Source organism: Phacochoerus africanus, chromosome 14, assembly GCF_016906955.1.
Source record: "Phacochoerus africanus isolate WHEZ1 chromosome 14, ROS_Pafr_v1, whole genome shotgun sequence".
NCBI lineage: Eukaryota > Metazoa > Chordata > Mammalia > Artiodactyla > Suidae > Phacochoerus > Phacochoerus africanus.
Genome location: NC_062557.1, coordinates 49,687,841 through 49,703,385, shown reverse-complemented (window position 1 = coordinate 49,703,385; position 15,545 = coordinate 49,687,841). Strand labels below are relative to the sequence as shown.

General features: G+C 46.4%; 1 protein-coding gene across 1 annotated transcript in view; it reads left to right on the top strand.

Annotated features, from left to right (window-relative positions):
* The first annotated feature begins 8,407 nt into the window (after nt 1-8,407).
* The window catches only part of UBE2G1 (ubiquitin conjugating enzyme E2 G1), an 86,531-nt gene continuing 79,393 nt past the window's right edge, over nt 8,408-15,545 (top strand). The window contains exon 1 of the mRNA XM_047756952.1: nt 8,408-8,816. Within this exon, the coding sequence (XP_047612908.1) occupies nt 8,771-8,816 (46 nt within the window). The 5' untranslated portion in view covers nt 8,408-8,770. The remainder of the gene's footprint in view (nt 8,817-15,545) is intronic.

Genomic DNA, 15,545 nt, shown 5'->3' with positions numbered 1-15,545 from the left:
CAGCCTACGCCACAGACATAGCCACAGCCATGTGGGATCTGAGCTGTGGTCTTGGGACCTACATACACCACAGCTCACAGCAACCCTGATCCTTAACCCACTGAGCGAGGACAGGGACTGAACCTGCGTTCTGGCCTGGCCCAGTGGGGTTGAGGTTCTGGGGTTGCCATGACCTGTGGTGTAGGCCTGTAGCTGCAGCTCTGATTTGACCCCTAGCCTAGGAACCTCCATATACTGAGGGTGCGGCCCTAAAAAGCAATAAAATAAATGAAATGAAATGAATTGAAATAAAACGTTTTCCTTTTAAGTATTTTTTCCTTTTCTTTTTTTTTGCCACTACATGCAGAAGTTCCTAGGCCAGTGATGGAACCCTTGCCACGGCTGTGACTCAAACCACAGCAGTGACAACACCAGATCCTTAACCTGCTAAGCCACCAGGGAATTTCAGTATTTTTTACTTTTCAATCTCAAAAAAAAGTAATTAAATTAATCAACCAAGAGAGGCTTTTTCTGTGACTTCAAGAACACCTTGGTCAGAGTTCCTGTTGTGGCCCAGTGGGTTAGGAACCCAACTAACATCCATGAGGATGTGGGTTTGATCCCCCGAATCATTTAGTGGCTTAAGGATTCAGCATTGCCTCAGGCTTAGGTTGCAGATACTGGTAGGATCTGGCGTTGCTGTGGCTGTGGCATAGGTCGCAGACGTGGCTTAGATCCCACATTGCTGTGGCTGTGGCTGCCAGCTACAACTCCAATTCGACCCCTAGCATGGGGACTTCCATATGCCACAGGTGTAGCCCTAAAAAAATAACAACAAAAAAGTATGATAATACCAAAAAAAAAAGAGAACATCTTGGCACATTACTTTATATCACCCTCTGCTAGACACAGACACACAAACCCAATTTTAACAAGCACAGGACTATACTAATCTTGAAAGATTATCCTATTATTAATTTAATAAGATTGAGTCATTTGCTCAATAGATAGTTATTGAGTGTCTACAGCATAGCATCATTATATTAAACTCTGAGAACATAAAAGTAAAATAGAGTTTTGCCATTGCAAAACTTCCTGACAATTAAAAAGAAAAGAATAAATTGAGGGAGTTCCCTTGTAGCACAATGGGTTAAGGACTTGGCATTTTCATGGCAGCAGCTGGGATCACCACTGTGGCACAGTTTCAATTACTGGCCTGGGAACTTCTGCATATCAGGGGAGCTGCCTGAAAAAAAACCAAAACAAACATTGAACTATTGCAGGATAAATATTAGGATAGGATATGCAATACTTGCTGGAAATAGGAAACATGGGAGTAAGATTAATTTTGAGATTGAGAAAGGTTTCTGGAGGTAATTGCTTCTTCAAGGATCTGAAAGATGAATTCATAGGCGTTTGCTAAGTACACCGTAGAACAGCGTGTGCTGGGCCACGGGAACAGCAAGCGGAAAGACCCAGAGGTGTAAAAAAAACCCTTGACCTTTTGGAAGAAGGAAAGAAGTCTACCATGCCAGGAGCAAAGAGTGTCAGGAAGACACACAGGATGAGAGAGTCAGGATAAAGGTGGAGAGGCCTGAGGACTAGACCATGAAGGGCAAGGTAACCATAATGGGGAGCTTGGGCTTCATCCTAAAACAGTAGGGGAGCCACGGAAGTGTTCTGAGTGGGACAATAGCAGATTTGTGTTTTGAAAGTTTGGCTGTGGCTGCAGAAAGTAGATGAAGGGGGGGAAGGTCCAGACCAGTGGCCAGGAGACCCTTCCAGAGGCTGCAGCAGTCCCCAAGGCCTGGATTAAGGAGTGTCAAGGCAAAGGGAGAAAGGGCCCCCTCAGGCCTTGGTGACTGATCAGATGCAGGGATGAGAAAGGGGAAGAACCAAGGCCAACTGTCTTGTTTCCGATTCAGTGACTGCGTTCTGTTAATAGTGACAGAGAAGGTTGGGGAGAAGGCAGTAAGTTCTTTTTATTTTATTTTTATTATTTTATTTATTTATTTATTTATTCTGTATTTTCTAGGGCCTCACCTGTGGCATATGGAAGTTCCCAGGCTAGGGGTCCAATCGGAGCTGTAGCCATCGGCCTTCGCCAGAGCCACAGCAATGCGGGATCCGAGCTGCATCTGTGACCTACACCACAGCTCACGGCAACGCCGGATCCTTAACCCACTGAGCAAAGCTAGGGATCGAACCCGAAACTTCATGTCCTAGTCAGATTCGTTAACTGCTGAGCCACGACGGGAACTCCTATTTTTTTATTTTTAATTTTTAAAATTTTTAATTTTTTTTTTTGGTCTTTTTGCCCTTTCTAGGGCCATTCCCATGGCATATGGAGGTTCCCAGGCTAGAGGTCCAATTGGAGCTGTAGCCATCATCCTATGCCATAGCCATAGCAATGTGGGATCTGAGCTGCGTCTGTGACCTACACCATGGCTCACAGCAACCCAATGAGCGAGGCCAGGGATCGAACCCTCAACCTCCTGGTTCCTAGTTGGATTCGTTTCCACTGAGCCACGACGGGAACACCAGTAAATTCTTCTTCTTCTTATTTTTTTTAGGGCCACACCTGCGGCATATGGAAGTTCCCAGGCTAGGGGTTGAATTGGAGTTACAGCTGCTGGCCTACACCAGAGCCATAGCAACTCTGGATCTGAGCTGTGTTTGTGACCTACACCACAGCTCATGACAACTCCAGATCCTCAACCCACTGAGCAAGGCCAGGGATCAAACCCACATCCTCATGGTTACTGGCTGGATTTGTTTCCACTGCACCACAACAGGAACTCCTATTATTATTATTATTATTAACTTTCTTTTTTTTTAAGCCTCCTGGTGGCATGTAGAAGTTCTTAGGCCTGGATCAAACCTGAGCAATAGCAGTGACATTGCCAAATCCTTAACCACTAGGCCACAAGGGAACTCCCTATTATTAACCATTTCAGAGATTAAAGTAAAATTGATTTATAATATTGTGTTAATTTCCAGTGGACAGCAAAGTGATTCTGTTAAGAATATTTAAGAAGGAGCTCCCGTTGTGGCTCAGCGGTAACGAACCCGACTAGTATGCATGAGGACAGTGGTTTGATCCCTTGCTTTGCTCAGTGGATTAAGGATCTGGCGTGGCCCTGAGCTGCAGTGTAGGCTGCAGACACAGCTCGGATCTGGCATTGGGGCTGTGGTGTAGGCCGATAGCCTCACCTCCAATTCGACCCCTAGCCTGGGAACTTCCATGTGCCTGAGTGTGGCCCTAAAAAGACAAAAAAAAAAAAAAAGAATATTAAAGAACATTTTTTAGATTCTTCTCCATTATAAGTTATTACAAGATATTGAATATATTTCCCTGTGCTATACGGTAGGTCTTTGTTGTTTGTCTATTTTACACGCAGTAATGTGTATTTGTTAATCCCATACTCCTAATTTATCTCGCGCCAACCTCCCCTAGTAAGTTCTGATCAGGGTAGTTTGAGGTGCCCATGGGACACTTGCCCACCTCCTGGCCTTATCTGAACCTGGCTCTCTGCTAAGGACTCAGGTTCCTCAGCCCTCTCAAGAGAAGGATGTCTTCTCTCACATTTCATAGATCTCGGGGCCAGCAGGCTTCACAGAGTCACCCGGTTCCTCACTGCTGCTTCCCAACCTTTCTTCTCCTTTTTCTTCCCAAACTCTAGCTCTTTGAGGTCAATGCCACCCACTGTAGCACTTATTATTCTCTTAATTGCTATTATCCTTGGACCCATTCATCGGTGACTTTGCCTCCTGGTTCACAGCCTTTCCCCTCACCCCTACTCCAACACTCATCCTTGGGAACTTAGTCACCCACGTGGATGACCTAGCCAGTACTCTTGTCACCTCCTTGACCTCCTCTCTGCCCCTCCCCACCAGCCTCTCTCAGGTTCACAGGGAAACAGCTCACCACCCATAACCTTACTTCAACCGAATTCTGAATTTCAAGCCACCCACCCTGACCACCACTTCCTACCCTTCTAGCCCATTTTCTTCAGTGACCACACCACACAGTTTTCAACCTCATCAAGACCTCATTATTTGAATCACTTTTACAGTATCCATCATCTCCTTTCTGTTTTCATTTCCTTCTTTTTGGCTGCCTACAGCAATGAGGGATCTGAGCCTCTTCTGTGACCTACACCACAGCTCACAGCAACCCCGGATCCTTAACCCACTGAGCTGAGGCCAGGGATTGAACCCAAGTCTTCATGGATACCAGTCGGATTCTTAACCTGCTGAGCCATGACGGGAACTCTGATTTCTTTCTTTACTCGTGTTAGAGAAGAGTCCATTACTATAGGCACTCTCTTCACATGCCCTCAACAAACTTGCCTGCCTATTTCCATCTCAAACTCCATTCACTTAACTGGCTAGCTCCTAACTGTCAATGTACCCCAACTCCCAGACTTTTTCATGCCTGAACCTTAGCAACTGAACATTACCCACTCACCCCCCAAAATTACTCATCTGGACCTACGGGTTCCATTTTCAGTTCATGACCACAAACCTCAAATAAGCACTCAACACTAAGATCTCTATTTTTCCATCTTGCATTCAGCCTGCAACCCACTTTGCTCTGCCTGCTGTCAATGTCACTCCTTTAAAACTCTCCTATCAATGTCAAAACAGCTTTCTAGTTTCAAAATTCAATGCATGGGTCTGGGGGAGTATGAAGGGAATCAAAAGGTACAAACTTCCAGTTGTAAAATAAGTCACGGGGGGATTTCCTGTCGTGGCGCAGTGGAAACGAATCCGACTAGGAACCACGAGGTTGCTAGTTCGATCCCTGGCCTTGATCAGTGGGTTAAGAATCTGGAGTTGCTGTGAGCTGTGGTGTAGGTTGCAGACGTAGCTTGGATCTGCTGTTGCTATGGCTGTGGCTTTGGCCAGTGACTGTAGCTCCGATTCGACCCCTAGCCTGGGAACCTCCATATGCCGTGGGTGCGGCCCTAAATATACAAAAGACAAAATAATAATAATAATAATAATAATAATAATAATAATACTGTATTGCATACTTGAAAGTTACTGAGAGAATAAATCTTAAAAGTTCTCACAATAAGAAAAATGTTTTGTTAACTGCATGGCGATGGCTGGTAACTTGACTTATTGTAGGAATCTTGGTATATTCACATATTGAATCACTATGCTGTGCAAGTGAAATTAATATGTCATTTATACCTCAATAAAAAATTCTAAAAGCAGAGCAGAACACATATATCATAGATATTTCTCTGAATAGAACAGTATTAATACTGGGACCACCTGCAGGTTAATGCTGGAAATTGCTTCATGGAACATTTTCCTAAAAGATTCAGAAGGCAAAATGCACAGACATCAGGTGTGAAATGTCTTTCAGGTAGTGAAATACAAAACAGGTAGTAGGGTCATGCCTGGATGAGTTTTTTGTTTTTCGGTTTTGATGGATGAGTTGTTAAGTAACTCAATATATTAAGGAGACAGAATGCAGCCTCTTACACTTGCTGTTAGGGAGGCTGTACATTACAGTGAGTAATAGCTCAGGCTTTGGTGACAGACAGACAAGGGTTTGAATCCCCATTCCACCACTTACTATGTTTTAAGAGGCCTTGAAACCTGAGCAAGCCACTAAATCTGAGCCTCAGTTTCCTCATGTGTGGAATGGAAATAAAATAGGGTTATGTGTGGAATCTGTGAGCTAATGCATTAAAGTAGTTATTCAGTTACTTTGCACATAGTGAACTTTTTTTTTGTCTTTTTAAGGCTGCACCCGTGGCATATGGAAGTTTCCAGGCTAGGGGTCCAGTTGGAGCTGTAGCTGCCAGCCTATACCACAACCACAGCAACGCCAGATCCAAACTGTGTCTGCTACCTACACCACAGCTCACGGCAACATCGAATTCTTAACCCACTGAGGGAGGCCAGGGATCGATCTCATGTCCTCATGGTTACTAGCAGGGTTCTTAACCCCTGAGCCACAATGGGAACTCCCCCCAATAGATCTCTCTCTCTGTTTTTTTTTTGTCTTTTTGTCTTTTTATGGCCGCACCTGTGGCATATGGAGGTTCCCAGGCTAGGGCTCCAATCGGAGCTGTAGCTGCCATCCACAGCCACAGCCACAGCAACGCCTGATCTGAGCCGCGTCTGCAACCTACACCATAGCTCATGGCAACACCGGATCCTTAACCCACTGAGCCAGACCAGGGATTGAACCAGCAACCTCATGGTTTCTAGTCAGAATGACGGAACTCCACCAAATAGATCTCTTGACATCTCCAACTAAACCTGTTCTTCCTTTCTCCCTTTTTGAAATCAAGTCTAGGAATCATAAATGGAGGCACTTTCTCCTTACCCACATTCAATCCTTCAGCAAGCCTTTTCTGTTTTACTCCCCAAATTTATCTTAAATCCATTCCCCCATCTCTTCTTCCCACATCTGCTCTACCATCCCTGCCCCCATTCTGGTTCAAGCTACCGTGGTCTTTTTTTTTTTTTTTTTCTCTTTGCCTTTTCTAGGGCCGCTCCCGTGGCACATGGAGGTTCCCAGGCCAGGGGTCCAATCGGAGCTGTAGCCGCCGACCTACACAGAACGCGTATCTGAGCCGCGTCTGCAACCTATACCACAGCAACTCCAGATCTTTAACCCGCTGAGCAAGGCCAGGGATCGAACCCGCAACCTCATGGTTCCTACTCGGATTCGTTAACCACTAAGCTACGATGGGAACTCCCAAGCTACTGTGGTCTTTTGCTTCATCTTCTACAACTGCCTTCTGACTGATCTTCCATCAAAGTCTTATCTTTTCTATAAGCACCAAAGGGAGCTTTAAACATCATAAATCGGATTACACCTGCCTCAAGGTTTCCAGGCTCTTTCCTCTGGTCAACAAGGCCTCCTGTAAGATGACCTCTGCCTGCCTCTCCAACCTGCCCTTAGCCTCCTTTCATTAGGCTTCAGTAGAGCCTCCCCACCCACGCCTCACCCTTTCTATTCTTTGGACACGCCAAACTCTTCCTTACCATAAGGTCTTAGCAGTAGCTGTTTCCCCAGCCTGGACTGCTCTTCCCCCAAATCCTCAAATGGAACCGCCTACTTGTAATTCGGATCTCAGCCCAAATATAATCCCTTGAAAGAGAACTCCCCTGACTACCTTATCTAAAATATACCCTTTCCCTCAATTATCCACTTACCCTATGGATTTCCACCGTATCACTTATAACCTAATGATGATTTCTTTAACATTTGTTTACCATTTTTTTGGCTGTGCCCATGGCATGCAGAAGTTCATAGGCCAGGGATGGAACCTGTGCCACAGCCGTTACCACAGCCACAGCAATGACGACACAACACACTGAGACACAATGGGAACTCCGGTTTGTTCCTTTTAATTCTTGTTCTGGGGAGAGGGAGAACAGTTTTTTCAGTAACTTTTGGAATCAAGAAACGGTATTAGAACCTGCGCCTCTTCTGGCTACCTTACCTGGAGCTCACAGAGACTGTAAACCTTTTTTTTACTTTTGCCAAGCCTGCAGCTTGTGGAGGTTCCTGGACCAGGGATTCAACCACATCCACAGCAGTGACAACACTGGATCCTTAACCTGCTAGGCCACCAGGGAACTCTGAGACTAAGCCTTTTGAGGAAAGGAACAGAGCTGTTCTTTGTGTCTTCTATAGTTCAAGTATAAAGTTAATACAGGTTTAGTAAATATTTGCTGAAAGGACATACATTTGAGTGCCATTAGGTATCATTTTTCTGCTCATCTCTTTATCGAGACTGAGACTGTCTTACGCAAGGCAGAAGGCTGTGGGAATGAGGAAGGGAGGAGGTAGAGTGGGGTAAAGTTGCTTTTTTCCAAACCCTATACCCCACACTTTTACATAGGTCTCTTTCTGGACGTTTTGTACTGTGTATATCATATTTTGCTAATCTCCTTTTACACAAAGAGATTGTTATTAATGATGTTTAAACATTTCTGCTATGAGGTGCAGAACATTTTATTTCAAGAATTTTCTGCGCATTCTTTTTGTGAAGTAAATTACCAGCATACATTTAGTCTATTTGGGGGTTTGCTTAAAATGAGGCACACCAGTACTAAGTTCAGCTTTAACAATGACTAATTCGCACCATGTGTGGAGTGTTGGATGGCTGTTGGGCGCTGGCCAACAACTAGACATCCACCACTTCTTCTGACCCCTTCACTTCAAGACCACTTGTTTCAACCCGGAGGCGGTGTCCTGACCTTCCGCGACCTCTTTGTCATGGCGTCCGCGGGGCGTCTGCCGCCGAGGCCTTGGCATTATGCCGGTCGGCGACCTTCCCAAGATGGCGGCGACCGGGGGCAAATGCGCGTAAGGGGGCGGGGTTCTGTCTCCGGAGGCGGGGCAGGGAGGCTAGAGGGGTCGGACTAGCGGACGGGCTACTTCCGAAGTAGGCAGCCCCAGCGCGCCTGCGCGGAGCGGCCCTGGGCGCAGTGAGCCAGTGGCGGGGGAAGGCACCGGTGGGGCCGACGGGCGGGTTGAAGGAGGGAAGCGGGCGAGCGAAGTCCCAGTGCGCGCCGCGGCGGCACGGGTACCCTCCCCTTCCGGGCGTGAGGCGCTGTGAGGAAAGCTGAAGCGAGCGGACTCACACCGGCAGCGAGGCGCCGCTACCGCCGCCCCAGCCCAGCCTCCCTCGGCTTCGGCGCTCCCGTCGTGGGGGTCCGGGTTCCTCAGCACACCCAGCTCCAGCAGCCCCAGAGCCTGTCCCCAGTCCTTCGAAAGCCCCGGCGCCAGTCCGGGCCCTTGGCGGGGAGGATGACGGAGCTGCAGTCGGCACTGCTACTGCGAAGACAGCTGGCAGGTGAGCGGGCGGGCGGCCGGGCCGCGATCGCAGCAAGCAGCTGCCTGCTCCTCCTCCCATCTCGGGCGCTCCCGGCCCGGCTGCGGGCCGGCTGAAGGAGAGCGGCAGCCGCCGGCGAGGCCGGCCGCGGGCCTGCGAGGGTGGGGAGCCCGGGCGCCGGTCCCGGCCGGGCCCACTACTTCTTCCCCGGCTTTCTGAGGCTCTTGGGGGCGGAGACGCGCCCCAGCCTGGGCCCCTGGACCGGGCCTGGGCCCGGGGGATGCGGGGGGAGGCTGCCCCCTCCCCCACTGTTCGGTGGGACGTTGCGGGGGAGGGGCTGTGGGGCTCCGGCCCGGACCGACCCTCCTTGAAGGGGCGGGTCCGGGCTCAGGTGCGACGGAGGCCGCTGGACCCCGGGGGCAGGAAGGAGTGTCTGGGCTGGGCCGGCGGCTCGTCCCCGGCTCGGGTGTCCGGGCAGCGGGGGCGAGGGTGGGCGAGAGGAACTGGCTCCCGGGCAGATAGGTGAGGCGCGCCAAACTTCTGCCCGGCAGTGCCGGGTCCGCGGAGTTGTGGCGGACAACAAAAGCGCTGGCCTCCGCGGCCTTGTCGCCGGCGCGCGGGGTACTGAGAATCCGGCGGGGCGCGGGACGCCGCCTCGCCTGCCTCCGCCTGGCACGGGCTCTGGCTGCGCCGCCCGGCTGGGGGAGGGTAGGAGCCGGCCGAGCCGAGAGCCGCTCGCTGGCCCGCTCGGGGCTTTGTGCTCCGGGCGATTCCGGCTCCTGCGCAGGCCCGCGGGTCCCGGAGTCTGCGGCCCGCGGGCTCTGGCTCGGGGCGGCGGCCGGGTCGGCCTCCCCGGAGGTGCCTGCGTCCCCCCTCCCCCATTGTCCCGGCCTCCGGCCGTTTGCGGCTTCCAGGTTGACTTTTTAGGGGGTTGGCTCCGACTCTGCTAGGACTGTGTGAGCGGAGCATGCGCACTGCAGACGTACGTGTGCGGAGTGTAAGGGGGGAGGCGGGTTGGTGGCTTCACAATGCCTCCCCACGTGCTGCCAGATTTAAAGAGAAATGAACCCGCAGTTACCCCTACTGTCCAACGCCTAGCATGTGTCCGTCTCAGTTCTGGCGGATCTTCACCTCCCCACTCTTACAGTCCGCGCCTTGAGCCCTCGTCAGAAGCTAAAGGCTTGAGTGAAGACATCTATTTTTGCAATGGGTTTACCAAGAATTTGAGGTGGTAGTTAAATCACCTTTATGGCTTCTTAAGGAAAAGGTGTCAGGGGCTGTACAGGTTGTATAATTAGGTTTATTATTAGACCATGAACAAGCAGGTTTGGACAAGTACTGAAGTTCTTTCTAGATGCTCAGGAGGAGTTTTTGGAGTGAATGGAGAAGTTCTAGTGATACTTTTGTCCATCAGAAATAATGTATTGGACCAGAAGTGAAATAACTTCATGGCATCTTATTTCTGCAAACACACCTTACTTTTCTGTGTTTGGGTTTTTTTTTTTTTTGGTTTATTTTGTTTTGGAGGAAGGAATTAAGGTATCCTTCTGTCTCTCCAAGAATTCTTTGATCAGAATAAGTTTTAATTATGTGTGAACTTTTAAACAAAACTAAAATATTAGATCAGAATTAAAACATTGCTCAACTGTAACATAGTGGTAAAGATACACATTTTAAAGGTGTAAAAGTTAACGCAGTTTCTAAGAAACTATGACATAACAGTGTTAGCAGTAGTAGTATTTCAAAACTATTTCCCACTCATTTGTGAATACGCTCTAAATTTTGATAACCACTTGGTTCAGTTTTGCACTCTTTTTACAAGATTAATCCCAAATGTTGATAAAACATTTCCCAAAGCTCTTTATTGATGCTTGACTTTTTGATAAGGCACACTAGGATATACTTTATCTTAAGATTGGAGGACAGAATGATTTGGTTAATTTTCCAAGCCTCATTATTAAGTTACTTAGCTGCTGATTAGCTCTTCTTGTCTTGATCAAAAACAATGGACAATTCTTAATATTTTCTTACATTTTTGAAGGATTTTAATTAACATGCTCAAAATGTATAAAATATGCCAAGGCCAGTGCATTAAGTGAAATGTGAAAATAGTAAGTTTATGGGAAAGACTTGATATTAATTTCAGACCAACTGAAATTAAGGCCCTGTTGTATTTTAGAATTTAGTAGTACATTGTTTGAGCTTTGTGGTTCTTCAAATGTCATTTGAAAACAGAAAAGAATGGTAAACTGTAATCTCTTGAAATCATTTAGAGTGAACTTTTGGAAAGCTTAATAATAAATGCTTTAAAAATCTTGAAATGTATTGAATTGAGTAGCTACACAAACCTAAGCCATTCCAGCTGCTAGAATTTCAGAAACTTAGAACAGTGGCCCACAATGGTTACATTTATTGAGCCCCTAGTCTGGCAGTCCTTAAGGATTTTACTTCATTACTTGCAGGGAGAATTTATTGTGTGTGTGTTGTTTTGTGGGTAACTGTAATGAAAGAACCTGGTTACTTTGAGAGTGAAGCAGAATGGTTCCTTGGGTTGCAGAACTTAACAGTCTTTGCACTACTGACATTTTGGGCCGATTATTGTTGTGCAAGCCTATAATATGCGTATTAGAATGTTTAGCAGCCTTCTAGGCCTCTACTGATCAGATGTCAGTAATATACCTCCTCCGTTGTGACAACCAAAATGTCTCTGTTGCCAGATGTCCCCTGAGGGACAGAAGTTATCACAAGTGGAAAAATCACTGGTAAGGTGTTTTAGTTAAGACCATAATGGCCATTGTGAAGCAAAAAGAGCACCTAACAGATTCCTGAAATTAGATAGGTTGTGTATTTCTTTGTGGGTATTATTAGACCATGACTTACTGTTTTATGAATTCAGCAGTGACAATTCAGCTTTTGCAATGCATAATGCTAAACACGAAGAAATCCAACAGCACAAGAGGTATCTTTTAAACACATTTTTTTGGGAGTTTCCATCGTGGCTCAGTGGAAACGAATCTGACTAGTATCCATGAGGACGCAGGTTCAATTCCTGGCCTCCCTCAGTGGCTTAAGGATCTGGTGTTGCCATGAGCTATGGTGTATGTTGCAAACTCAGCTTGGATCCTGAGGTGCTGTGGTGTAGGCTGGCGGCTACAGCTCCGATTCGACCCCTAGCCTGGGAACTTATATATGCCGTGGAAGCGGCCCAAGAAATGGCAAAAAGACAAAAAGAAAATACAGATTCCTAGCTTCACCTTCATAGAGTATTGTGTCTACATGTCCAGATGGAGCCAAGAAAACCTAATTTTATTAATTAATTATTAAATTTAATTTTATTGGAGTATAGTTGAAGGAAAACCTAATTTTTATTTTTATGTTTATTTATTTTGTCTTAGGGGTGCACCCGCAGCATATGGAAGTTCCCAGGCTAGGAGTCTAATCAGAGCTGAAGCCACTGGCCTACGCCACAGCCACAGCAACGCTAGGTCTCAGCCGCATCTGCCACCTACACCACAGTTCACTGCACTGCCGGATCTTTAACCCAGTGGGTGAAGCCAGGGATCCACCCTGAGTCCTCATGGATACTGGTTGGGTTCGTTAACCGTAAGCCACAATAGGAACTCCGAAAGCCTAATTTTTAAAGCAGCACTTTGGGTGACTGGTGTTCTGAGCCCCACACTTAAATAGGTGCCCTAAACTATTTTGTTGTCTGTAGGTAACCCAGTTCCTAATTTTTGTGACGTGTTGTGTTTCATTAGCAGCCCTGGTGTTTATTGGATATTAAAAAAATACTCTTTAAAAAGAGTGAGATTTAATATTTCTCATTGGCCTTTCCAGAATGTGACACTCTGATATGCGATTCCATTAACAGTCTTAAACCAGCAGAAATAGAATAACTGGTCATCGACAGGGACACCCTAATGGTAGAAGATTCTGGGTGACGAGCATAGTGCTAGTATTATTAATAGTTGTTGACCCACATATTTAGAAATAGAAGAAATGTTTAAAAGTAAGTTTAGGAGTTCCCATCATGGCGCAGTGGAAACAATCTGACTAGGAGCCATGAGGTTGCAGGTTTGATCCCTGGCCTTGCTCAGTGGGTTAAGGATCCAGTGTTGCCGTGAGATGTGGTGTAGGTCACAGAGGCTCGGATCTGGCGTCGCTGTGGCTGTGGCGTAGGGTGGCGGCTACATCTCTGATTGGACCCCTAGCCTGGGAACCTCTATGTGCCTCGGGTGCGGCCCTAAAAAAAAAGACACACACACACAAAAAGTAAGTTTGTATTGCATCAAACTACTAGTTATTTAATAGAGTTTGGAAATCTTTTTGTTGTTGTTGTTGTTGTTGTTGTTGCTATTTCTTGGGCCGCTCCCGCGGCTTATGGAGGTTAATGGATCGTTAACCCACTGAGCAAGGGCAGGGACCGAACCCGCAACCTCATGGTTCCTAGTCGGATTCGTTAACCACTGCGCCACGACGGGAACTCCGGAAATCTTTTTTTAATGCAGAAATCATTGCACTATTTGTAGATATAACGCAGCTACTATGTGCTGTCAGAAAAAAAGTAAAAGTGAAACACCGTGGTTGAAGGAGGAGTGTTGGATGGATTATTTATTTATTTATTTATTTATTTATTTTTTGGTCTTTTTGCTATTTCTTGGGCCGCTCCTTCGGCATATGGAGATTCCCAGGCTAGGGGTCAAATCGGAGCTGTAGCCACTGGCCTACGCCAGAGCCACAGCAGCTCGGGATCCGAGCCGCGTCTGCAACCTACACCACAGCTCACGGCAACGCCGGATCGTTAACCCACTGAGCAAGGGCAGGGACCGAACCCGCAACCTCATGGTTCCTAGTCGGATTCGTTAACCACTGCGCCACGACGGGAACCCCAAGGATGGATAATTTATAATCCGTGTAGTGGAGAAAGCATCAAGGAATTAGACATCTGATGTTGTGTTACAGAGTCTTTTTCATATATCAAATCGTTATGTGTATATCTTAAACACACATGTTACATGTCTATTTTATCTCAGTAAAGCTGGGAAAATCTTTAATTTTTTAGTGAGTGAATTTTCTTAACATTAGGGAACAAATTATTTTTTTGTCTTTTTGCTATTTCTTGGGTCGCTCCCGCGGCATATGGAGGTTCCCAGGCTAGGGGTTGAATGGGAGCGGTAGCCACCAGCCTACACCAGAGCCACAGCAACGTGGGATCCGAGCCTGCGTCTGCAACCTACACCACATCTCATGGCAACGCCATATCCTTAACCCACTGAGCAAGGCCAGGGATCGAACCCGCAATCTCATGGTTCCTAGTCAGATTCATTAACCACTGAGCCACGATGGGAACTCCGGAAACAAATTATTTTTAAGTTATGTTTGTTAGTGAATATCTTTGATATGTGAAATTTAGTTTTTTATAAGTAATAATAGTTTAATTTCCTATAAATTCAGAATGAAACATACTTTCTACATTAATCTTTTTTTGGCCATGCACACTGAATGCAAAAATTCCTGGGCTAGGGATCAAACCCATGCCATAGCATTAAATAGAGCCACAACAGTGACAATGCCAGATGCTTAACTGGCTGACACCAGGGAACTCCCTATATTAGTCTTTTGTAATGAATAGCCTCACTAAAATACTGCTGAATGGTTGTTCCTGTTGTGGCTCAGCTGGTTAAGGACCCCTCATCTCTTTGAGGATGTGAGTTTGAACCCTAGCTCAGTCAGTTAAGGATCCACAGTTCCTACAGTCTCTCCTGTAGGTCATAGATGTGGCCCATATCTCATTTGCTGTAGCTTTGGCATAGGCTGATGCTGCAGCTTTGATATGACCCTTGGCCTGGCAACTTCCATATGCCTACAGGTTCCATCATAGAAAGAAAAAAAAAACTGAATATATTAAAATGTTGAAGTAAATGATATAATTTGTACATATTAGTATAATCTGTATTTATTCCTGGGAAAGTCCCTGTGGTGCAGCAGGTTAAGGATTCGGCATTGCTGCAGCGACAGTGCAGGTCGCAGTTGTGGTGCAGGTTTGACTCCTGGCCTGGAAACATCCACATGCTGTAGGTGTGGCCAAAAAAAAAACCCCTCAAAAAACAACTCCATTTACTTTAAAGTAGTGCCAAATTATATGGTTTTATTGTGTGCTTTATGTAAGTTAATACATATTTTTGGTGACATGCCGTGTAATTGTGATGTTACTTTGTTATGTTTTGTTTTCTGTTTTTTGCTTTTTCTAGGGCCGCTCCCATGGCATATGGAGGTTCCCAGGCTAGGGGTCGAATTGGAGCCATAGCTGCCGGCCTACCCAGAGCCACAGCAACAGGGATCCTAGCTGCTTCTGTGACCTACACCACAGCTCACAGCAGCGCTGGATCCTTAACCCACTGATTGAGGCCAGGGATCGAACCTGTGTCCTCATGGTTCCTAGTTGGATTCTTTAACCACTGAGCCACTACGGGAACTCCGAAAATTTTTTTGTTATGGTTGATTTACAATGCTCTGTCAATTTCTGCTGTACAGTAAAGTAACCCAGTTGTATTCTTTTTCTCACATTGACATTGTTTATTAATAGAGTGATATCTATTATGGGAAGTTTGAAAATCCATTAGCTACCACTGTTTTATTGTTGCTTTTTGACTTTTGAAATGAAGGGTGCATTATCAAGAAGAGTTTCAGTCCTTTAGTTATTTGGTTTTGGGTACTTTGCAAGTTTCTTTGAGGGGATATGCTAACTTA